Raw genomic sequence first — 25,894 nt, forward strand, 5'->3', positions numbered from 1 at the left:
CTGGAGCTGGAAATGTGAAAAGAAAGGACAAAGCTTCATGACTCCCAGTTAACAAAGGTCACCATCCACCAAGGCTACTCTAACCTGACATGCCAATCTACCGCACGCACTGTACACCGCAGCCCAAAGATTGCTGAAGCAGTTGAAAAATAATTACTACCCTCAGCACAGAGGTGAAAACTCACACTGACACGTCACCTCATTTGTGCCAGCCACCGAGGGTGCTGGGCTTCCTCAATACATTATTACAGTCAGTCGTGGTGGAAGCACCTTCCACATGGCAACCAGCTCCCTCTTCCTGATGGGGGGCTGGAGGGCTGGAGATGCTAGACAACTTGTCCAAGGTCTCTCAGCTCACAGGTGGTAGTGCTGGACTTCAAAATCAGGCAGGCAGCCCCAAAGCGCGCGTTTTTTATAACTGTACCCGTGAGAATACAGTTCAAATGTAATGAACAAAAGAGGTGGAAAATCTAGTATTTGTTAATCATCTGATGTGCCTGAGTTTTACCTAAAATAATCATTGGTCCTTCAGGCAATCCTTCTGATAAGTCCTTATTCTTCTTTAATAGTTTGAGGAAACCAAGGGAACACGGTCCCAAGAGCCAGGGGTGGAACCCCAGATGGCTTGCCTCTCAAACTCATGCCTGGTTGACCCTAACTAGGAAAAGAGAACTCTTTGGCTGTGGCCTCACTGCCAACCTTTCCTAAGGGCACTCTTATTTTTGCTCCTCATTCCAAGTCTTTGGATTAAAGATCACCTTTCCTTTATCACAGCTGTGAGGGCAAGTCGTCCTCCCAGCTGACCTTAAGGGAAGAAAGAGACTGTGAGCTCAAGTGTGATAGCAACATCGGGTGATGGAAACTGCTCCCCTGTATCACTCAGTTTCCAGGAGCCTGGGTGGGAGTTAGAGAAGATGTATTTCTTAGCTGGCTTCATGGTTTGTGGGAGGAGCAAGAGGGAACTAACGAGGGGTTAAAATATCTACAGTATAAGACTTACCTGTCTCCTGAGCAGGGTCAAAGACTTCAAAGAACTTAGGCAGCCAGAAAGACCAAGAGCTAGTCAGCGCCATGGGCTTTATATGAGTTCTTAGTGAAAGACAAGGGGTGGGGGAGGGAAAGGCTTAATAACTTTGCTTTAAATCCTCCTGAAAAAAGAAAAAAAAGAATAATAATCCTACCAAGAACCCGGAGCAATGAAATAAGATCAGCCACCTGGGAGAACAATGTCTGTGTCAGGGACTGAATTGAAACCATGAGCAGAATGACAAGGCAACGATTCAGCTCAGGCTGGGAAACCTCTTCTGACAGTAATTAGGTGTATTGAAAACGCAGAGCCTGGGGCACCAGGTGATGATTTTTGCCCCTTCCTGTTGGAAGAGTCTGCGAGCCAAGCTTCACCTGTGTGCAGGCCAGGCAAGTTTTCTGGAGAAGCCCCTGGGAGCCGCTTGTCACCTTTAGTAGGTGCCTAGGGCAGGGCCGGCCAACGGGGCTGCTGCTTGACTTCACGTGCCGCCGAGCTGAGAAGGGCTGTACGCTGTTAAAGGTTAAAATAAGTCAAAAGAAGAATAGTATTTGGACCCTGGGATGGTGATTTGGACCTCTAAATCAAGAGGGGGCTTGGGTCCCACATGGCTGACGGATGCAATTCTCTTGTTTGCAGTTGTAGATGCTCTTGGTTCCTTGGTGTGGTGGTTGACCATCTTCACCTCCCTGTTAGCTGACCTGGGTAAGTCCAATGAACAGGAGAGTAGGTATTACAACTCTGCTGAGGCTCAGGGCCCAGCTGGCACATGGCCAGTCCAGAGATTCAGGTCTCCTGAGTATACACCAAGCCCAGCGCCAACCACAGGTTCAGTAAAAGTGACAGAAGAGGCATGTGTAGAAAGGTCACATTTGAGTCCAACTCCATCACACTCAGGAACACAAATTCCAAAGTAGGGCCCATTGACAAGGCACTGAGCTCCAGAGCCATCTGCCATGACCTTAGAACCTGTGTGTCTCTGTAGCCCTCAGGAGCTACTTTGTATCTCCTTTGGCTGTCTCTGGGATCATGCTGATACGTGCGTAAATGCGACACCTCTGATGACCTCCCGACTCATTTTGAAGTCTCTTAGTGTGGGGTATATGGGAACCTCTCATATTTTTTGAGATCCATCTTTTTAAAAAAAAACAATTAAAAATAAAAAATAATATTAAAAAAAAAAAAAGAATCGTATTTGGTGTCCTGTAAAGATTCTCTGAAATTCAAATGTCAGTCCACAAATAGAGTTTTAAATGGAGGCCACACACATTCATTTATGCAGCACCCGTGGCTGCTTTTGTGCTGCAGCGGCAGAGGAGAGTAGTTGCAACAGAGACCATATGGCCCCAAGGGTCAAAAGTATTTATTGTCTGGCCCTTTACAAAGTTTGCTGACACCTGGCCTAGAAGAAGCTGCAGAGTCAGATTCTGTCAATACCTGCTTCCCAAATCCAAGGGGACTCGCTCTTGTCTGGGCTGCTGGAGTTGCCTCTTAAGTTGCCATCCGGCTACCACCCTTGCTTTCCTGAATCAGCTTCCCTTACAACGGCTACAGTTTTTTTACATAACTTTTTTGAGGTATAGTTCGCCCATTTTAAGCATACAATTCAATGATTTTTAGTAAATTTACCAAGTTGTGCAAGCATCCCTGCCATCTAGTCTGGGAACATTTCCATCATCCCAGCAAGATTCTTCTTGCCCGTTTACCATCAATCCCTGTCTCACCCCAGCCCCAGGCAAGCACTAATTTACCTTCTATCACTATGGATTTGCCTTTTATGAACATTTCCTATAAATGAAATCCTACAATATGTGGCCAGAGAAATATTTTTAAAGCTTGAATCAGATCATGTCACTCCTTCACTTAACACTCTCCCAAGCCTTCCCTGGCACGGAATAAAACCCCAGTTCCTTACACTGACCCCAAGGCCTCTTCCTAAACCTCTGGCTACATCTCATGCTACTTTGCACCTTGCTCAGAGCCTTCCAGCAACAATCCCAGCTACTTTGCAGTGGTTGTTCCCTCCAGTTGGGATGCTCTTCCTAGTTCTCTCACATGCCTGGCTCCTTCCCACTATAACCAGATTTTATCTAGTTCTTGACTCATTATGCTGAAGAAATGAATTTCAAGAGCACGTCGGGTGAGTTAGGCAGGTAATTTATTCAGATAGGGAGGGAAGAGAAATGGGAGAAAATAACAGAGCAGGGGTCCCAGGTCGCGAGGAAGGGGGTGAAAAGGGATAAAGAGGGCTGATTTACAGGCTACAATTCCCCATTATAGGTTACAAATAGGTTTACCTGCATGGCCACATGGCAGAGGAAAAATGGCGAGAGCAGCGTGCAGAGGGCAGGAACGGGTCCAGAGACAAGAGAGCGGGGTGGGAGCACTCAGGCCTCGAGGTCTGCTTTATAAACTATTAATTATTCCACCCCTTTGCTAATGGCAGGGGAGGGGTTCCAGCTGTTTGCTGCTTTGATTGATTACCCCACCTATCAATCCCCCAGGAGGGCCCAATGATAAAAGTCCTTGGGGAATATTTTCTTGCTCCCAGAAGAAGTCTGTTCTGAATAGCAGCATCTTGGGGGTGGGGGTATTCCAGGAGCCATTTGGGGGTTACTGATGTCCACGTGACTCTCTGTCAGGTTCCAGATCCATCCATTAATTCCCTATCTTACTAGCTGGCTTCACCGCCCCTCTAGGGTTTCAGATGGGGTACTGGGAACTGTCCTCCCACCCAGCCCTGCTCAACTCCAGCTCTCGGCCCGCTCTTGCTCAGTGCCCCCAGCATCCTGCAGCCTCATGCCAGCACAAGTGCCTGACCGCCAGGTGCCGCTGTCACAGGCAGACGACGGAGTGACGGGACGTTCGGGCTTGGATGAAGAGCCTACAACATTTGTAGTACTACTACTCTGCCTTATTTGATCTGCATCTCAAATAATTCCCAGCACGTCAAGACAGGATGAGGCTCATTGCTGTGGTTCTTTCTCGGAACCTGTCACGGAGCACCCCCTCTTCCTCGGGGAACAGAGCTGGGCCCTGCCTCCGAGGAGTTCCCAGTCTACTGCACGACAGCGGGCAACCACCCCCGACGTAGAGGAAGTTAAAGCCTTACTGGAGGGGAGGATTTTACACTAAGATTTGCAGGATAAATTTTTTTTTTTGGCATTTTTTTAATTGTCTCTTTTTTAAAGATACATAGATCACAAAAAAATGTTACATTAAAAAATATGAGGTTCCCATATACCGCCCCCCAACTGCTCCGACATCCACAACGTCTTTCATTATTGTGGCACGTTCATTGCATTTGGTGACTACATTTTGGAGCAGTGCGGCACTGCGTGGATTATAGTTTACATAGTAGTTTACACTCTCCCCCAGGGCATTCAGTGGGTTAGAGCAGGATAAATCTTTTATGTTGGCACTGGAGCGTGAGCGAGCGTCGTGGTTCTCAAACTTTAAAGTGCATCGGAATCTTCTGCGGAGGGGTGGGGGGGCTCCTGAAAACCCAGATTGTTTGGCCCTACCCCAGGGTTTTTGACTCAGTAGTTGGGGCAGGGGAAGCTGGAAAACGTGCATTTCTGAGAGGGGAGTAAGGAAAGGAGAGAGACATGGCTAGAGAGGGCAGAGAGCCGACTGGGTGCCAGTCTGGGTCCCTTGATGGGGACAGCTCGAGAAGGGACAAGACCTCCCCCCACTCCCCAACTCCCCCCCCCCCCCCCCCCCCGCAGTTCTCCGAGATTTTGCATTTCAGCAGGGGAAGATTGTGACTTACCTCAAAATTACTTTCCCATCTGCCCCCGGAGATCACAGTCGTAGCTAATACACAGTTCTGAGGGGAAGAGGTCCCAGGGCCTGCTATTTACAGCCCGTTATCTGCTAGAAAGTCTGCAGTTCTGAACTTTTGGTTGACTCTTGTGAGGCATTTCTGTTGTGCTAGCAAAGACGCCCCGGGGTGAGGCAGCTGTTGCTGCTTCTGTGGCTGGCTGTTTGGCCTTGGGTTAGTTGCTTAACCTCTCTGCACCTTCTATTGCTCCTGCTCGAGATGCCAGATGCCGGGAAGGCTGCCTCAAAGCAAACCACTTTGAATTTGAAAAGCACTGTTTAACTGGAAAGCTTTACTGCCAGTTAACCTCGAGGAGATCTATTGCTCCCATAGGGACAGCAGTCGGCATCACCACCTTTTCACTTCCCCTCACCTTCACTGGTCCTTTCTCCTCCCCTTCCCCAGCTTAAACCCGTGGCCCCACATTTCCTTACCTGTGATTCTGAAACCGAAACCACTCTCAAAGCAGGTGCTTTTTCAAGTATTTGGCAGTGCAATTTGATCTCACTTGGCTATAAACCCCAACCTGAATTGACATCAGCCTAATGATCTAGCACTTAATCTACTTAGTGTGAATATTCATATTTTTGCTGTGGAAATAATACATTTTGATCATGAGCGGCAGTCCTGGATCCCACAGGTATACGACGTATGCACCATAATACCTTTCTGCAGCCAGAAAAGTGCTCGGTTCTGAAATGTCTCTGGGTCTGGGGTTTCAGATGAGGGGTGAAGCTGTCCTCAGTCCCAGCCCTGCTTAATTCCAACCCTCGGCCCACTCTGCTGGCACCATGGTGGAGACAAACCAGAAAAAGGCCTAATGTTCAGACTCTTGGTACAGCCACAGGCATTCTGTACTCCTGGGGTCCAGTCACTCCCCACTCTCCCATCTCCAGGACCTGCTCCCCCCAAACAACTCACAGCTAATGACCTCACACCTACTTCTGAGAAAATGCAGTCCCCTCCCCATAAGGCCTCCATCTTCAGCTGGGCTGATCTCCTCTGCCTTCTTTCCTGTTTGGAAGGACGACCCAACTGGCTCCCAGCAAAAGTCAAGGCTTTCTCTTGTGCAACCCCTCATTGCCTTGCGTTGCCTTGCTCCAGCAATGCTTTCCCCCTTGCATCAACAGTTACCCCTGACTACAAACTCATTCACACGCACACACAAACATGCCAGCAGTTCTCCCTTGAAAACAAAGACAAAACCCTCTTGACCCCATCCCCCCAGCTCCAGCTCCCTTTCTTTCCTTTCCTCTGCTGTGAAACTCTTTCAAGTGAGTTGTCTCTATGTGATGCCCCCAGTTCCTCTCAAGCCCCCTCCAATCTGACTTTCGCCCCAGCACCCCACCAGAACAGCTCCTCCAGGGTCCCTTGACTCCCACCTTGCCGGCTCCTTGTCCTACTTGACCTCCCTCCTTGAGGTGCTCTCCTCTCCTGGCTTCCTCTACACTTCGCACTCCTGATTCTGCTCTGAGCTCATTAGCTGCTCCTTCCGTCTCCTTCTGGGCCCTTCTCCTGTCCCTGAGCTCTGGCTTTGGAAGACTCAGTCCTCAGGGCTCTCTCTTTCCTCTCATCACTTGCTGTCTTGGGGGTCGCATCCTGTTTCCTGGCTTTAAATGTCATCTATAAGTTACTGAATACTAACTATATACATATCTGTCTCCTTAACGCGATATGCAACTATCTACTGGATATTCTGCTAGATATCTCATGCACATCTCCAGTTAACATGTACAAAACCAATTTAATCTCCTTATTGAAAAATATGCCCCTTCCCCAATCTACTCCCATCTCAATGATACTTCCACTCTTCCAGATATTCACTTAAAAACTTCCCAATCATACCGGTTTCTTCTCTGTCTACCACACCTCACATTCGCTCCATCAGCAAATCCTGTCATTTCTATTCTTAAAATGTACTCTTGGCTCCCATTTAGATTTCTGCAATAGCTCTTGGACAAACCTCCCCACTTCTGCCCTTGCCCCCTTCCATATATTCTCAACACGACAGCCAGAGAAACTCTTTTCAGCATCACTCAGATCTTGCTACCCCTCTCCTCCAAGCATGGCAAGGACTGCCCGTCTCACTCAGAGTCAAATCAAATGTCCTTACAATGCCCATGAGGCCTTCATGATCTGGTCCCTGCTACTGCCTTAATTTCATCTCTTCCTCCTCTTCCCTTGGCAAACTCCCTTTCCCCTCCACTGCCCTGATGCTGTCCTGACCAGAACCAGAAGATAAACTGCTGGGAATGTTTACAGAATTGATGTGGAGGCAGGACACAAGGACAATTGGACTTTTCTCAAGGGAGACACCTGACCCTACTTCAGTGGCAGCTGATGGGTCCCAGGTCAACCAGATGCTCCAGCTCATTGTCAGGAGCTGATATCATTAGGAGCAATAATTGGTTCCCAGGAGTATTGGGGATGTACGGCTATGAATGGGCTTTTGCACTAGTGTGTAGACAGAAAGGGGTTTTCTCAGGGATATAAAATTTAGGTTCATTGTGGTATCCAGAAGCCTGAAACTGAGGGTGGGTAAGTTTTATTGGGAAAGGAATATATGATAGCTGAATGGATGCTCATCCCATAACTGCAAAGCGAGCTGCAGCCCTTTGTGATGACAGCCATGGACCTTGCAGCTGATAATGGCCTTCTAGCAGAAGAGCAGTCCACATTGGGTCCCGAGGCCACTGGCACTGTGTCCACAATGAATTGCACCCATGGACATCAAGACTGGCTTGCCTGGTGTTGGCCAACTCTGTCCTTTGATTTACAGAGTGAATTGTGGCAACATGGCTGGGTTTTTGTTTCCATTTGCAGGTCTAGGGCTTTCCAGTGGGCTTTTGAGGCAGATGCTTCTGATGCCTGCTTGTAGCCCCCACCCACCTCTGAGTTCACCCAGCACACTGGCAGACCCCCACCTCCAATGTCCATGTTTCTGCTTGTCTGCCTTAGAGTTTTAGCACCTTGGAGCTTGCTCAGTTGTCGCGCAGGGAAGCCTGGCATCATGGGGAATTTAACACCTCAGAGGAAACCTTCAACCGGTTAAGAACTGAGTCTCTGGATAACTGCCCCAGATTGCTGTCCCAGGGTAGGGTGTTCTACATGACTTGTCAGAGGACAGGATTGACCCATCCTCCATGGGATTTTCTCCTTCTCCATCTCACTTTCTCCACTCCCTCACTTTTGTATTCTGGGATCACTTTCCAAATAAACTACCTGTACCCCAAACCTTGTCTTGGGGTCTATTTGTGTGAAAACCCATTTTAAGACAAGGGTCTGTGGGCAGAAGTTAGAGCCAAATGCCATCATTTACTGAATATTTGCTGGGACCCTTGTTGGGCCTTAGCTAAGTAGCCTCCATACATTCATCCCCACAATGACCTTTCAAGATGGGTTTTATTCTCCCCATTTTACAGATGGAAAACCAAGGCACAGAAAGGTGAAGTAACTCACCCAAGGCTCCCCACCCCAGCTATCTCTCATGACACAACAACTCTACCTACTGCACTGACAAGAGAAAGGCCACCTGGTACGAGCTTTCCTCATTTCTTCCCCACAATCTATCTGAGTCACCCATTCTGTCTTCCTTCTCCAAAAGAAGTAACATGAGGCTTGGGATAGGTGGTCATGTGTTCAAATTGTGACTCTTCCTCTTACATATCTAAACTTGGGCAAGTCTCTTCATGTTTCTGACCCTCAATTTCCCCATCTATAACGTGGATATAATAATGCCTTCCAATTGTAATGACTTAACAGTGCTTTTATTAAGTTCTGCATGTTGGCTTGCACAGAGGAGACGTTCAATGTACATTATGTTTCTTCATGGCTATGAGCTTTACTTTCGCATTAGATTCTTCTCTTCCTTTGAACCTTTACTCCATCATTATCTTCTTTCTTTCTTGCCGTTTTATTCTCCTTCTCAACTGATTCTTTTCCCACATCTTACAAATATATTTGTGTGCTCTATTGCTCTCCTCCCCCGCCCCGCATCCAATAACAAAGAGTTTCACTAGTTGCTCCACTCTTAGCTCCTTATTTTTCCTGCAGCTCTTTGCCTCTAGGTCCTGGCTAACCCCCTCCTTTGAAAAGAGTCCCTCACAGTTTACCTATATTACATAAATTCAGTGTCCTCTTCTGCATCCCCTTTCTGCATGGCTCAATCACATGGTATCATTCAGTATGAATACCGCTCTCCTCATGACCTCTCCTCCTGTCATCCTATGACCACTCCTCATTTCCCGCTACACTGTCCACTCTTTCTTCACCTGTCCCTGAATATTACCTTCCTCTGCAGGACCCTTTAAAGCAAATCTTCACTGGGATGTATGCTTTTCCAAGCCTTTGCCAAATCATCCTTAACTATTCCATTCAGGGCTCATTTTCTCCAAGAAGTGTTCTCTGATGCCTCTAAGAAGGGCCAGCACCTCTCTTTGAGTTTCCAAAGAACTCTTGGTTATCACCATATTTCACTGCCCACACAACTGAAATGCTTGAAGTGCCATCATTCCATTTCTACCATAAAATTGTGAATGGCCGCCTCCCCAGTGCTTGGCATGTGGAAGATATCTAATAATATTTCTAAAATAATAAATGATTCTTGAACTTACCTGAATAGAAGTAGTTTGAGGAGCAAAAAAGCAAGGATTATAACCAAGATACAAAGTGTTGAGAGAGACAGAGTTGGGAAACTGGCCCATGAAAGGGATTTTTCCCATCATTGGTCCAATTTATAATGGAGAATATTCAGCATCTGTTCTTGTTTGCTATAGTCGAAGTGTATGCCACCAATAGGCAGATAACTGTGCATTTATATTGATGCTACATATATAATTGTAACTCTAGTGTCTCCCAGGGAAACTGTCTGGTTTTCTGATTCCATGCCCTGGGCAATAACTCCACTTCTCCTTGCCGGGGAAGATCTTGTCACAACTCAACACTAAGAAGGAAATCTATAGAGTCAAACACAATGCCCTATGGTGAGCAAAGCTGTGTGGTCACTACATGTTTCTCCATGCTAGATTTTCAAAGACTATATTTCCCAGCCTCCCTTGCAGGTTGGTCAGTACCATGTGACTGAGTTTGGCCAATGGAAATGTGAGTGAAAGTGAGTCAGTCTGAGTCCAAAGCAGTATGCAGCAGGTATGGCTTTTCTACATTTTCCCACATCTGGCTCTGTGGCTGGCAGCAGGGGCTCTGGCATGGCAGAGCCACCAACAGAAGCAGTCCAGATTCTTGTATCACTCTTTGGACCTGAGCCAGTTCACACTGAACTCACAATCTTTGTTGAGTTTGACCATTGATATTTAGGGTTTTTTTCTGTTGTAGCAGTCTGTGTTAATTACCCTAAATAATACCCTAAAAAATCCCATAAGAGCTGTTTTGGAGCAAATAATGTTCATCCACATAACCATTGAAACATGTATTTATTAATAAGTGGTGCAGTATTTATTTAAGATAGAACATAAAAAATCAGGTAAGAATTGTTTGCATAATATATATGGAAATCAACCTATTAAAGTTGTTCAAATAGTGGACAGAGCCAGAATATAAATTACACATACAGTTTAAAAATTACAGGAAATCATATTATAAAGAGCACTAAAGGCCACTTGTGGAATAGTTGTGTTCCCGTGTAAGCCAGAATGTGAAGAAAGCCTACTCGTAGCACGGAGACAAATTCAGGGAGCAAGGCACCGGAATTCTATGCCATAAAAGGGGGTTTAAAGAAAAATACAACCCAAAATCAAATGCAATGAATCCATGTCACTGGAAACCTCAATTTGTTCTTCAGAGAGTGGATGTTTTCCATTACTGCTATATTAGAGAGAGAGAGAGAGAAAAAAAGAACAGCTTATCCCATCCAAAGCAAGGTAGAAATCATTTTGTCTCTTTTAAACAGGGAACTACTGACAAATCTGATTATGTCTGTCTGTCTTTCTGAGGTGATTTTTCAGCATGGGGTGGAGCCTACTTCACCTTTCCAAAAACAAAATCTCCAACCCCTGACAAAATGGCTGTCCTGAGCCCTGGAACTCAACCCACTACCAGGCCTGACGCTCATCAGGGGGTATTTAGAGGGCTGAGACCCTCTCCCCTGGAAATGGATTCAGAGGGCCAAAGAAAGACCTAAGTATCAGCTCAGGCTGGCTTCCACGGGGAGCCTTGATCTTTTAACGTGGGGAGAGAGACATACAACTGTTCTGAGTGTTTGGCTTTCAGAGGATGCTTTTGAAGATTAAACCTGTTTCTGCAGGATTTCAAAGCCCTGATGTAAAGCTACAGTGTAGAGACAAAAGGCCAGAGTCAACAGAAACATGGAGACATTTGAACTCATTTGGTTGAAACCAATGACAGGAGCTCCTTGGGGGCAGAAACAAGGGCTACTTGTAGGACTGTCTGTAGCCTCAACAAACTCCAGGAGCTAAGGATCCCAGCAGGATCCAGGTGGACAGCGACGTGGCATCAGTTTACACCACTGACGGCTGGATTGTGGAGCCACTCAAGAACAGGCAGGACCTGCTGCTCGCCAGGTGGAGCATCTGACCCAGGAATCACCTTTCTCTCCAAGAAACCAATGCGCTTGTTACCACTTTACTAAAAAGCTGACAGGGCACAGGAGGGTAAACATTGAGGAGAGCCACACGGCACGATTTTCCATTGATCTTGGAGACTTGGTGAAGGGAATGAGCTTTGGAGACGTATGGGCTGTGGTTAAAACCCCAGCTCTTCCTCTTATAATGCGTGACTTTTGGCAAGGTCCTTTTCTGCTCAGCTTCAGTTTCCTCATCTATAAGATGGGAACAATAACACCTATGTCATGGCAAAGTGCATGGAGTTAAGAGATAGAACAATTATGTGGCATGAAACTCAGAAAGAGAGCTTAGGAAAAGTTTCTCTTCCCTTCACTGAATTCTACCTTGTAGGCAGAGGGAAAGAATGGAATGTCGAAAGAAAATATGTTCCCATTTTTCATCATTACCATTAGGCATCAAAATGTGGTCGATTTGACAAGTCTAAGAGGAATTACAAATATATTCCTAAGTCCCAGTCTAGGCTTTCAGCTGCTTAATTCTAAATTCTAAGTCATTCTCCACTTATTCTTCCATAGAGCCCTTTTTTTTTTTTACTGTGTCGAAAGCCATTATTTCTCACTGAAACTTATTTTAATCACAGAACAGTGATATTTGTAGGCTAAAGAGACTTAGGTAGAATGACAATCCTTAAAATTACCAGATCAACCATGGCCATTCAAGGGCTTGATGACTGTTCCTATAGACAATATTTTAGGAGCATCTAGTTCAGCCTGACTCAGGAGAACTGAACATCCTGCCTTTGAGTTTAGCAAGGGCTGTCAGGGTGCCCTGCCAAATCCTGGTAAATCTATCCCAAGCATAACACAGATGGGAACCAACCACGGAGATCCTCACTTGAGCCAAGAGGAGACTGTTTACTTAATGAATAACTCCCTACTTACACAAACATAAGATGTCTTCAGTTGAATCATGTTTGCGTCTTTGTAGCTTTTGGTGAAGGCACTAAAAGCCTTGACGCTAGCCAAGATGGGACATTCTCCGGGACAAAAAGCAGGAGGGACCAATGTGTGCTCATGTGGGACCAAGAGATCCCCCACTAGGGGACAACTTTAGTAGAACTGGCAACCTGGGGGTTGTATAAGTCCCCAAAGAAATCATATCACATTTCTTAAAATCAAGTCAATAGAGTTTTCTGGAGGAGAAATTCTGTTAAATTGGCTTAGAAAGGAAGTTACAACTTGAGGCTTGGCTCTGAGGCTGAACCACTCTCAGTGAGGGTCCAGAGAGCTGAACCAGTCCAAGCTGGACAGTTAAAGGAGAGGGAGGAAAGTGGGAGAGTTCAGAAGAATGGAGGGGCAGGTGCTTGCATGGCCACAGGCTGCTGCTTCCTCCTTCCCTTTCTCAAGTGCACACAGCAGTAGGGAGTTCTGATAGGACTTCTGAAGATAGGAGGAGTTTGGGAGAAGGAAAAAAATGCCCTCTTCCAAGGCCTGGGATGGGGTCCTCCATTATCTTCCAGAGGTGGGAAGCGAGAAGTCCCTAAAAAGTGTGCCTGATTTAGCAGGTCCTCAGGGGGACCTGGTAGCTCTCATTCATCTTCTGGGCTCAACAGGAATACTTTGTTCTCACTATTTTCATTTCAAGCTCTTTTAGTTTTTGAACTCCAAAATCCAGACCAGGAGTCAGAGGCCCTGGCTCCTGGGTTCACCCTTCCACTTAAGCACTAGTTCATTTACTGAGCAACCTAGTAAATTCTCTTTGATTTGATCTAAAAAGAGAGAGGGTTGTTCTGGGTAGTCAAGGCCTCTTCTTGCTCTGACAATCTAAGAATTGATGAACTTCATTTCTTCGCATCCTTTGGTAACAAGAAGGTAAAACACTAGCCACAGTTTTCCTATAAAGATGCTGACGTTGAGGCTGTTAATGGCTGGGAACAAATCTTCCTGGGGAAGGCTTGGGCAAGCAGTGATTCCTTCTTCTGGATGTTTCCTGCCCATTGCTTGGAGGTTGTCTGACACCGATGATGTCATGGCTGACTTTAATTGACGAAATCACTAGTCCCCTGATATTGAATTATTCCTACTTGGCTTTATCTCTTACAAATCATCCTTTGAGAGAATGGTGCAAATTCTGATATCATGTATCCTGTGATCCATGGAATGCCATAGAGCAGCCACTGGGATTCAACATTCCTGCTCTCTGTTGGGATAAAATGCTTTTGATGAAAAATTAAGTATTCTATTTGTAGAGTTACCCTTATTTAAAACACAGTTACAAGATGGCCTGGTTTTGTCATGAAATAATTGGTATTATATCTCCGCCATTCTTTATCTGAAAAAAGATGTTCTGGTGTAAATTTAGAGCTCATTAGTAATAATGAAGATTGAGACAATGGAGCCCACGCACTGAACCACAACAACGAGGAGCCCCTGGAATGTGGAAATCACTGTACAAAGGGCTTTCTATCTGTATAGATTGTCTCATTTGAAAAGCAAAACAGGCCAGAGAAGTAAAAAACATTTGAATGTGTTAAACTCAAATTTTCAGCCGGGTCGTCTCTATATCCTTCCCATCTCTTTGATATTTCCATTCCTGCTTTCCAAACACGAAAGCTGGGCAGGTAGCCTGGCTCCTAACATATTGCAATCCTGGGCGGAGGGGAGATGTTGCCTGCTGCCCTATTTAGGGTGCTGTTGGCTCAGTTTCGAATAGTGTCATATCATATGATAAGAACATTTGATTGATTTGGATATGAAGAAATGACTTAGTTTTTTTAGTAGTTTCTTCTGAAATAAGCAAGCCTTCAAACACAAGTGAAGTCATGGGGCAAATTCCTTATGATACCCAGGTTTCAGAAAGGAGAGAAAACTCTTGTGTCCTAGATGCCTTAGAAGCATACTCATAGAAACCAAAGACCAGCTATATGGAATCTTCTGGGGAAGCAAAGGTTGTGGGGGAGACTGAAGTGTGTTTGGCAACACTGTCCAAAGTACAGTGGCTGTCTTAGACCGCTGAACACATTTCTTCTCTTTCCTGGCAAGTTTTGCAGGTTCTCACAGGAAATAGACGAAATAGACGTTGTACCATAAGCTATTCTTGTTCAAGATGATGAGATGGAATCAGCTCAGCTCCTTGCCTGATCTCAATCTTGATAAGGACTTGGAGAGGAGGAGAAAGTATGCTTCTCCAAGAATCTCCTTCAGATACTCCAGAACCTACTTGCAAGACTTATGTGGAGCTATGTCTATAAAGTCCAACTCATTGAACCCAAACTCAAAGTTCCCATTCAGCCCACTTAGCCTTCCCTGTGCTGATGGGGTCCTTCTTGATGCAGAATTTCTGCTCCGTTGAATCTCCAAGTTCAATACCCCACTGCTTCCAAGCTAGGAGGCATTCCTGTCTGTGTGGAGTGTCTGAAGGAATGAAATTACTTATTTTCCATTCCTGGTAGATGCTGTTTGAAAGGACCTCTGATATTGGAGGCCACCACTCAAAGCTTTTTGAGAGCAGCAACTGTGGTTTTCTTTTCTCTGGATTCCCAGTGCCTCACATAGGAATGCACTTAATAAATCTTGTCAAATGACTAAGCAAATGGGTGTTTCTTTGTTCACACATTACAGTGGCATGGGATTATGAGAATGGTCTTGGCACCTTATAAGTAGACTCTGTTGTGTTAGGTTTTTCTACAGCTAATAATTCCCTCAATTTAGTGTCTAGGGGCTGCCTTGTACCAAACAGGCATTGTTTACATAATTATTGATAAATTAACTTGTTTTGACCTAGAGTATACCTTGGGGTTTTCTTCCCACATTTTCCCCTTTAAACTTTTGTTGTTTGCTTGTGTTCTAGTACTTGATTTCAAAACCCACACTCAATCTCAAGAAATTTTGTCTCAGTCCAATGGAATCACTTTCACTTACATTTGGAAAGTGAATTTATAGAATTCACTTTAATCCTGCTAAAATAGGACATCTTAACATTTTTCTCGTATTGTGATACACAGAAATCTGAATACATACAATGGGGACATAGTTTCAGCTGAAAAAACTGTTCCTAGTTTTTATGATGGAATTAATATGTCAGTATTTCATGGAGTTATGCCAAGACTACTATAATTTCCTGAGCAAGAGTCAGAACCACTGGTGTATCTGAAGTAATATCATCTTGGAAAGGGTTATTAACCAACTCTGTGAATTATTCCATCACTCTGGTTCTTTCTCTGACCAAGCATCTTTGTAGATGCACACAATGTTTGCCCTCATAACTTAAGTTCAATTCCAGACCCTGAATTTCTGCTTCATCAATGCCAACCACATTGCCGATGCAGTTTGTAGCAGGAAATTCAAGCAAGTTTGATTTGCTTCCCTGGAATACACATGTATTATCTTTTAAAGGAACATTGGAGCAGAATTCTTCTAAAAGATCCTTTTTCTTTTCTTCTTTGTTTTCTTAGACAAGAAATAATAGCTCTTAAGAATTTTATCATTCATTCTTTCATGAAACATGCATTTTGTCTGCATTACTGGGTGGTGGAGAAATACCAGTGCCCAGGACAACCCCAGTCCCTGTCATTGTGGCATTATGATTCAGCAGGGAAGCCAGATGACCCACTTGCAAGTTGGGAAATCATATAAGCGCCCATCGTTTCTAGGCTATAAAGAGAACCTAAGGCAGTTTCTCTAACTTTGGAGTCTATGAAAATTATTTTAGCTTGGGAAAGAGAAGCCACATACTTCTGTGATCAAGAACTTCATGGAGCTCACTGCAAATGCATCTATTTATAAAATACTGAGGCTAATAGGTTCTGCATGAATATTAATAAATTAGAAAGAGATAACTTTGTGCAGGTGGAGAGGTCGCTTCATTCTCCATTATTTCTTTCCCTTTTCTTAGTATATGTAAAGAAGAACTTAGCATATGTAAAGAAGAACTTAGCGACATGTTAGATGGTAGGTAGCTCAATCGTTTCTGGTGATTCTAAGAAGATCAGCTTTCAGAACCAAGGCCTCATGAAATGGCACATTGTTTCTTAGGTCCCCAGTGGCACTTCTAGTCACACTGAAGGGGGTAAGGAGCAGGACCAAATGACCCAAGCCCTTTGACCTTCAGGGAAATTCAAAAGGCTCACCAAAGGGAAGGGGGCTTTGTGTCTGATGTGTTTCCCATTTTGGCCTTCAAGGTCAACGCCCATCCATTCTTGGGATCCTCCATGTAAAATTCCCTCTCTACCACTCAAGATGCCCTCTCTTGGCCAGTGAATACAACTTTGGTTGTAAGGTTCCTAAAACCCAGGGTCAAGCTTTAATGATTTCTGCACTATGCAGCTTCTTCATGGTTCCTTTTGACATGTAGGTTGAAAGGAACCAAGCTTTGGGAACTAGCTCCTTTCTTCAAAATAGGACAGGACCCCTGCATTAGAGAATGATGAAGCCATCAATCAAATGTCTGACATAGCCACTTCTCTCTTGACAAGACTGTGATGGAAGACATCACTGGCATTTGAAGGTAGACATCTGTTTGGACCATTTTCATTATCTTAATGGTCACCATGTCAACTACCACAAGCAGGGTTTAGAAGAGTGAAACGATAAGGACAATAATACTGTTTATTATTGTCCTTATTACATTTAGCCAATCCAGCCCAAGCCTAGCAGAAACCTGTCCATCAAAGTTTTTCAGAGTAGCAATGTCTCCTAAGAGGCCACAGGATGGCTTGTGCTCAGTATTAATACTTACACAGTAGGGTAGTGCTCTCTAGGCCGACTGTTTACACTTTAGCTGGTCTTATGACTACACGTAGTTTCAGTATTTTCATTTAAAAAATCTAGAAGAGTAAAATTGGATGTTTCTGGAAATTTTTCTCAGCTGCATAACAATAAATGGAGCTTGCTTGTGTTATTTTTTTCTGGATCCAAAATACATTGCATCAAGTGAGCATGTTTGGCAATAAAAGCAGACATGGCCCTCCTGCTCGATAAACTGTGCCATGAGTACTTCACACAAGACACAGAGTCCTGGCACCTTGGCACGACTTCCAGGTCCCATGGTAGAAGTGGCAGAGGGTGGCAGTGAAGGGACACCAGGGCAGGGAGGGAGTCAGCAGCCTGCGTTTGAGTTTTCACTCTCCACTAGACACTGAGTGAGCTTGAGCTTATCACTTTACGTGAGCATAGTGTTTTTTACTTTTGAAAAGGAGGACTTGGACCAGATGGTTTCCATGTGCCCTCTTGCTCTAGTTTTCCTTTTAAATTGCCATTTTGTACTTAAGCCTCATGGGGAGGAACGTGAGTTGGAACCTCATTTTGAAGGCACTGAACTTATTTAGCTCCTGCGCAGAGTGGCACCCCACTTCTGATAAGTTTCATTATCTTTGGCGACAAAGATTGGGAACTATTTTAACTTGTGTGTGTGCATGTGTTCTCCCCACCAATTCATAACTCATCAGAAATGCTACACTTAAGATTATCACCACCTTTTACAGATAAGGAAACGGAAGCACAATACCAGGCAGTGGCAGACCAAGTGAGGTCCCTCTAATAGCTTTTAAGCCATTTTGCCAGTTTTTCTTTAATAATATAATTTAAAAACTCTTGGTATTGGAGATGCGATGACTATCTCACTCCTTTCTTAATGTAAGCTCAGTAGACAACCTCGCCGACAGGCAATGAGTTTCTGATGAGACAATTGTTCCCTCACTTTAGAAAACAGTCAGTCATTGGAGTGTTTTAAATGAAGGGGCAGTGATCCAGATAGTTACTTAAACTCCTGTCTCTGCTTACCAAACCAAAACCAGAAGCAGCCACCCAACCAGACAAATAGCACAGCTCGCCAATTTCTCCCTGTACTGGTCCAATCGTGATTAAAAGTAAGAACAGCAGATAAAGTGTGTATCCTAGACGAGATTAGCGGTACCATTTATATAGTGTAAAGTCATGCAAACCATGCTTAAAAGGAAGCGGCTTCATTGTGGTGACGTGGGGAGGAGAAGGGCCGTGACCAGCCCCTGCCCGGGCGGGGGGCCGCCAGGCCGTGCATGCATTTGATGCGGCCACCGGTGGGCCCACTGGTAAGCCGTGGGTGGGCGAGTGCGTGAGTTGTACAAAGTCAGTCTACATTCCCAGGTGGGGTCCGCCGGTGACCCCGGTTAAGTGGGCTTTTTGGAAGGGGTCCAGATCGAATCAGAAATCCCATCCCCTGTGGACGAGAGGGGCATGGAGCCACTGGGGGTGAAGGGGTCCGTGTCCGTGTCTGTCTCCCCCTCGGCCAGGTACCGCTTCTCCCTCATCCAGCTCGATGCCCCGCTGGGGCCAAACACGTAATCCTCTCTGTCCTGGGAGATGCTGAAGCCACTGGGAGACCGTTCCAGCTCCTCGTGGTTGACGGACAGCAGGGACAGGGGTGTGTCGCTGTCCCGCGTCAGGCTGCGTCTCTGCCGCGGGGAGATGCGCTCCGAGCAGGGCCCGGGCAGCTCGGCCTGGGAGCGGTAGCCCCCGCGGGAGTCGAGGAGCGTCAGGATGGGCAGGACGGTGGGCCTCTCCGCGTACGTGGTGGCCGAGGAGGCCAGGGGGGCCTGGACCTTTCCGGAACTGGGTCCCCCACGGGGCAGGTTCATGGGGTCATGTGCAAAAAACCCATAGGGGCCGACTTTGTCGATGGGCAGCTGGTGGAAGCTGTAGGGGGGCTCAGGGGCGCCTGCCTCGGAATAGCTGCAGATGATGGTTTTCAGATCCGAGTACCTGTTGTGGTCTCTCCTCTCCCCCTCGGCTGGTGAGGACGGCCCCTTGGTCGGGTAGTAGTCTGTGACCTGCACCTGCAGCCGCTCCATGTGCTGCATGTGCATGTCCACGAGGAAGTCCAGCTTCTTCCCCATGTCATGAACCTGCAAAGCGCAAGGAGCCAGGAGTTACTGCTCTCCCTGGGAGTTGGTAGCGGTTGAGAGGAAACACCGTAGCATGTACTTTTTAGAAGGCAAGTTGCAATAATGACAACAGTGGATAATTTATTCTATGCCTCCTACTGGTGAGGCACTGAACTAATCTAGGCAAGGGCTTTCCAGAAAGCCAACGCTGGAAGCAGAGAGATGGCTTGAGGACAAATGCGACTGGCAATCTTTGTCTCCCAGGCGAGGAGGTGGCCTTGCGGATGCTATCTGGGTCAAGAAGTGGGAGTTCTTTGATTTGGGAACATTTGCTGAGCAGCAAGAATTGAGCTTCTCAGAACTGGAGACCTTACCTAGGGGCCTTGGGGTCAGTGGAAAAATACATTGAGATAAAGGGCATCTACTCTAGTCTATATCAATTGGGAACTTACTTGGACCTTCTGAGTGTGTACACACAAGTGTGTGTTCACCTGTCAGTGTAATGTTCTCTCCCTGACGATTCCTAACTCAGGAAACACTGCAAGCAGGTCTTATCATGCCCCTGTACGGATGAGGATATTGACACAGTATTACGTGATGGCAGACGTGAGAGAGGTTCTGGATCAAATCAGGTTCAAAAAGCCATGTTCAAGTCCTGAGCCTTGGTCCTGTGGATGGGAGCCCATTTGTAAATAGCACCTTTGAAGACACTATTAGTTAAGATGAGGCCAAACTGAATCAGGGTGACCCTTATAGGTCCTTATAGGTCGAGGATATTTGGACAGTAAGAAGGCAGATGGGAGAGAGATGGCCAGGGAACAGAGGCACAGACGGAGTAACGGACTGCTGGCAAGCCACCACCAGAGTGCTACAGGCTTCTGGGAAGGCAAGGCCTGCCAACACCTTGAGTTTGGATTTCCAGCCTCCAAAACTGTGAGGCAAAAAATTCCTGTTCTTTAAGCCAACTAGTCCCTGGAACTTTGTGACAGCATCCCTGACAAACTGGGACAGTATCCCAGTCTCACGAATGGTGAATACTTGCAGTTGCTAAGTATCTGACACTGTTTGATGCCTTTTGAAGATATTAACCCATTTAATTTTCACAATAACCCCGTGGAGTGGATACTATTATCATCTCTGTTTTAAAGGTGAGGAAACAGGCACAGAGAGGGAAAGTGACTTGTCCAAAGTCAAATACCTCGTGAGTGGAAGAGCTGAGATTATAAATTAAAATTTTAAAAATGAAAAACAATATTCTTGATATATGAAAATTTTCTCTTGCCTCTTCTGCACAGATCCAATTTTGGGTTATGAATAAAACAAAAGGGTTGATATGACTCCTAGAGGAGTTGGCAGTGCCATTTATCTATGGAAAGCTGGGTGAAGCATGCTAAAATGTAAGTTGCTTGAGGACGTGAGAGGGGGCCGCATGGGCTGCTGTGGGCAGGTGGGTTTCACAGCCTGCCCTCCAGCCTTCTTCACACAAGGCACCCACTGACGTGGACTTGAGGGAAGGAGGACTAAGGATGTAGGAAATGGGGAACCGGAAGCCACTCTGTTTAAGGCGATGCTGAGAAGCGATTACTGCCAGGCTTCTGGACACAGTTTCACCTAGTCCTGGTAGTAATCCTAACACGAAAACAGTAGCTACAGCTTTATTGTTAATTGTTTTACCATGTTGCCAGCTACTATTCTAGGTAGTTTACATGTTACATAGAAACCTTAGGGCTATTAAAATCCCACACTGTAAAGATGAGGAAACTGAGGCTCAGAGTAGGCAAGAAATTACGTTCAGTAAATGTTAAAGCAACGTTTTAACTTCCACACCTGTGCTCAAATGGCAGAAAATATTACTCAAGTATATTATCTCCACATGAAAAAATAGCATGTGGAAATAAATTCTATATACTTGTACTTGGGTGGGGGCAGGGAAAGACCTACCTGTCGTTCAACTTTTACAAATTTCCCCATCATACTTTGGTCTTCAATTTCTGATGTGGATGCTCGGGCTACATACGGTTCATTCCTAGGAAAAAGCCAACAATTCTTTGAGATCACCATACCCCTTGAGCTTAGCAAGGTCATTCCAGGAAGGTGGGCCTGAGCCCACGGAGCCGTCATTCTCACCTTCATGCCACTGCAGCCTGGAAGAGGCCCGCTCAACTGGAGGCACACGTGAGCCAGGAGAAGCCAGCCTTTCCCTGACTTCAACACTGGTATCTCATGCTTATTTTCACCACAGGAAAACTGGAAGCCAAATATTAGGCTGCTACTCAGGTACCTTGGTGTCAAAGTTAATGAAGTACCTAACTGTGCCTCAGGAGGTTAATTCCTTTCCGTTAAACCCTTTCCTTTGTAGTCTCGGACTGCTGGTTGAGTGCTTCCACTCTGGGTGGGGGGGGGGGGGTAGGTAGGGAGGGTGTACAATCTCTGAACTTCTATAGAGTGGTGTAAATATTTCATCTGACCCATTATGTTAAGACTGGAAGACAAATGCTGAATCTGGAAAATGATGCAGAAAGTGATGCAAAAAATGATGCTGGCAGGTGACAGGATTGAGATGTGGGCTACATTTGCACTTGGGCTGCGCACAGTTAATGTCTGCCTAAATTCCAGTTTGTTTTAATATTTCAGTGTTTTATGTAGATGAGAATTTTCAGGGAGCCTAGATCTTGCTCAAAACCATGAACATTGGGCACTTTCTAGATAGCTGCATTTTCTCTTTCCTAAGCTACTATCTTCTGCTAAATTCTTGACCTGTCTTTGGCTGAAAAGCCTAGAATTAAAGCAAACTGGTGTCCCACCTGCTAAACCCAGCCAACCATTTTGCTTCCCTTGACACACACCAGGTTTTAAAACACTTGGACCATCTTAAAAATGAGGGATTTCACCCAAAATCCAGATATTCAATTTTTCTTGACAAACTGAACAATCTGAAAACAGAAGGCCCTTATTTCTAAAATTAGCAACAACGGCACAGAGTAACTGTCACCTCCTTTAAATGGGGAAAGCACCCTCTGGGTCCCTCTGGCCCCCACCAACATCACTTCATCCTCAAGACTGAGGCCCATGATTCACTGTGCTTGACCATCCTGCCTTCGATGCTCTCATTTCTTTGAAAAGAGAGTTATCAATAAGGAGTGCCATATTGCTTACGCCCAAATCCTTTCACTCAATTATGCTCCATTTGGGAAAAAAGAAATGTAAATCCGGACAGTGGGCTTTCTAAAGGGCAGCTCCTTTCCCTAGAAAAAGAGAATTTTAAAACCATTTTTGGAGAGCGCAGAGGTACTTGGTTGGGTGTTGCCATGCTGTCAGGGGCCCAACATCTGACTCTGTTTCCTGGCTTCGTCCTGGGAGGAAGACTGAGCTCACCCCCAGATGGCTCTGCAGGAAAAACCAGAACAGCCAACCAAGAATGCCTCACCTCATGCTAACACCTTATTTTATAACAAGGAAACTGATGTGGTTATTTCCATTTTCAATGGTCATAAAAAGGAGAATTGCCCACACGGGCTGGGAGGAGGGGCGGTAGTCAGTCTTTTGACCAGAGACCTTTCAAATGGCCACACACCAGAATAAACTTTAACTCGCTCTCTTCATTTTATTCGGGGGAATAGCAATGTCTGCCAACCATAAAAGAACCAACTTGCGAGGCAGGGATGGGTCTGCTCGGCTGGCTTTGGCACCATGTCCACACACCCCACCTGGGAGACTGCTGGGATGGGTAGGTGAAGGCTGCGCCTTTCTGAGACTTCTTATGTTTTGGAGTAGTTGGAGGTCCAGGGGTGAAAATCATATCTATTCTGAAAAGAGAATAAAAGGAGAGAGAACAAAGAGGGGGGCATTAAATTACACAGAGTTTTGTTTTCAGAGGAAGCAAATATTTTTTTTAAAAGATTTATTTATTTATTTAACTCCCCCCCGCCCCCCCCCCCCCCCCCCCCGCCGGTTGTCTTCTGTTCTCGGTGTCTATTTGCTGCGTCTTGTTTCTTTGTCCGCTTCTGTTGTCGTCAGCGGCACGGGAAGTGTGGGCGGCGCCATTCCTGGGCAGGCTGCACTTCCTTTCGCCCTGGGCGGCTCTCCTTAGGGGCGCACTCCTTGCGTGTGGGGGCTCCCCTACTCGGGGGACACCCCTGCATGTCATGGCACTCCTTGTGTGCATCAGCACTGCGCATGGGCCAGCTCCACACGGGTCAAGGAGGCCCGGGGTTTGAACTGCGGACCTCCCATGTGGTAAGTGGACGCCCTAACCACTGGGCCAAGTCCGTTTCCCTCTGTTGTCTCTTAAGTCAGGTGTGGGCTTGGTGGAATATGTAAGATAAATTGGGGAAGGGGAGCAGAGGGAGAGAGAGGAAGAGATTGAGATTATAACCCCAACATATAATTTTTTTTGTCCTGTGGTACCCAGAGACTCTTCCCATCACCAAGGAGAGGGAGGCAGACACCACCAAGACAGGGTGAGTGTTGCATCATTATTTCTCATAGGAAATGTCTGCAAGTCTATCTCATCTCCCAGGTCTTTTATTCATCCGTAAAATATCTAGTTAGGGATATTTTTTACTACCAAACCCAAGGCTCCATTTTTTGCTGTGTAGATGACTGCTGTTCTGTGGGCTTCTCTGGCCCTTAGAATGATGGATCTGATACTAGCTCTTGCTCCCTGCTTCCATTTCTGCATGAGGCACCAGCTCCTCGACTGTGTTCCTGCAGAGCACAAGAGGCGGAACAGCCTCTGCTGGGCATGCAAGGCTGGAATTGGGTTCAGGGAGTTGAGAGGGGCAGGAAGACTCATCCAAGGCCCAGGACTATTAAGGCATGTGCCCACAAAGAGCCATAGGTCTCCTCCTCTCTGGAACCCCAGCTGCTCCTCGAGTGATAACACCATGTGCTAACTTACCCTGCCCTTCTCCCTGGCCCACCGAGATCTCAGCAAGGCTGGGGATATACAGTCAGTCATCCTGACAGGAGACCTCCAACCTCCACTCAGAAACACATTTATCTTACCAGTATCAAAAACTGTGACAGTATTGGATTGGGAAAAGTGGACATAATGGACAAAGGGTATGGGGAAAGGCAGGAAGAGATGAGAGGTGGAGGCGTCTTCGGGACATGGAGCTGCCCTGGATGGTGCTTCAGAGGTAATCACCGGACATTGTAAATCCTCACAGGGCCTACATGATGGAATAGAGGAGAGTATGGGCCATGATGTGAACCAATGTATATGAGGTGCAGAGGTGCCCAAAGATGTACTTACCAAATCCAATGGATGTGTCATGACGATGGGAACGAGTGTTGTTGGGGGGGGGGGAGAGGGGGGGTGGGGGGGGTGGGGTTGAATGGGACCTCACATATATATTTTTAATGTAATATTATTACAAAGTCAATAAAAAATTAAAAAATTAAAAAAAAAAAAAAACAACAAAAAAAAAAAAACAAAAAAACTGACAGTGCCACAGTCCCCTTCATACACCTTAAGATTGGTTGATATTTTTGGTGGCTATGGCATAGACATCTTGCATCCTCCCACAGTCTCTCAGAGAGCCATACTTGCATAAAGAGCAAAATTTTAGGCACAGAATTCATTCACACATTCTCCATTCCCAGGCACTGACCACGGTGTACTTGCTGCTCTCCTAGGCAGCTGACGTTGGCAGTTGATCCCAGTTAGGGCTAAATCCAGGTCATGAATCTTATCCCTCCCATCCGACAGCACTGCTGACTTCCAACCCATTCGCTGTGATGTTCCTGGTACCTCTGCAGGACACTCCAGTGGGCAAATATGATTCAGGTCCAGGGGACCTCATGTCAATACGAAACCTTAACAGGTTACAGGATAAACCCCAAAGAGGACTTTGCTTTCCTATCAGCCAGTCCTACGGCCTTTGACATCACACAGGCTTTTGTTGTTTTCATGACTTCTTTCTTTGTAAAAGGGTATTTTGATAATTTATTGAAGATCTGATGAATCAAGAAAGTAGAAAAAAGCCGGGAAACGGACTTTGGCCCAGTGGTTAGGGCGTCCGTCTACCATATGGGAGGTCCGCGGTTCAAACCCCGGGCCTCCTTGACCCGTGTGGAGCTGGCCATGTGCAGTGCTGATGCGCGCAAGGAGTGCCGTGCCACGCAAGGGTGTCCCCCGCGTGGGGGAGCCCCACGCGCAAGGAGTGCGCCCGTGAGGAAAAGCCGCCCAGCGTGAAAAGAAAGAGCAGCCTGCCCAGGAATGGCGCCGCCCACACTTCCCGTGCCGCTGACGACAACAGAAGCGGACAAAGAAACAAGACGCAGCAAATAGACACCAAGAACAGACAACCGGGGGAGGGGGGGAATTAAAGAAAATAAATAAATCTTTAAAAAAAAAAAAAAAGAAAGTAGAAAAAAGAAAAAGTGACGTATGGATTCATCATCTCAATTTAGCCTCTGTAATTCCTTGGGGGAGGTCACCCTATTTCTTCCAGCTAGGACTCCTATATATATACATGTCGTGTATACTTCTGAATAAATACATATGTGCACATTTTTATAATCATATTGTACGTATGATATTAGTGAATATCATCACAAGATATATGTGTGCAAACATATATATACATACATGAGTGCATTATTTATAATCACATCATGCACATACTATATGTTCACAGATCATA

The 25,894-nt window shown here is 45.9% G+C and overlaps 2 protein-coding genes across 2 annotated transcripts in view; both read right to left on the bottom strand.

Moving 5' to 3' along the window:
* Positions 1-1,089, bottom strand: part of HHLA1 (HHLA1 neighbor of OC90) — a 43,463-nt gene extending 42,374 nt beyond the window's left edge. The window contains exon 1 of the mRNA XM_058276044.2: positions 1,001-1,089. The gene's annotated coding sequence lies outside the window, so the exon portion shown is untranslated. The remainder of the gene's footprint in view (positions 1-1,000) is intronic.
* Positions 1,090-10,259: 9,170 nt separating this feature from the next.
* The window catches only part of KCNQ3 (potassium voltage-gated channel subfamily Q member 3), a 338,886-nt gene continuing 323,251 nt past the window's right edge, over positions 10,260-25,894 (bottom strand). Inside the window, 3 exon segments of the mRNA XM_004464870.5 lie at positions 10,260-19,265; positions 21,186-21,270; positions 22,952-23,050. Coding sequence (XP_004464927.2) covers positions 18,531-19,265; positions 21,186-21,270; positions 22,952-23,050 — 919 coding nt within the window. The 3' untranslated portion in view covers positions 10,260-18,530.

This window comes from Dasypus novemcinctus, chromosome 14 (genome assembly GCF_030445035.2).
Source record: "Dasypus novemcinctus isolate mDasNov1 chromosome 14, mDasNov1.1.hap2, whole genome shotgun sequence".
In the NCBI taxonomy this organism is placed as follows: Eukaryota; Metazoa; Chordata; class Mammalia; order Cingulata; family Dasypodidae; genus Dasypus; species Dasypus novemcinctus.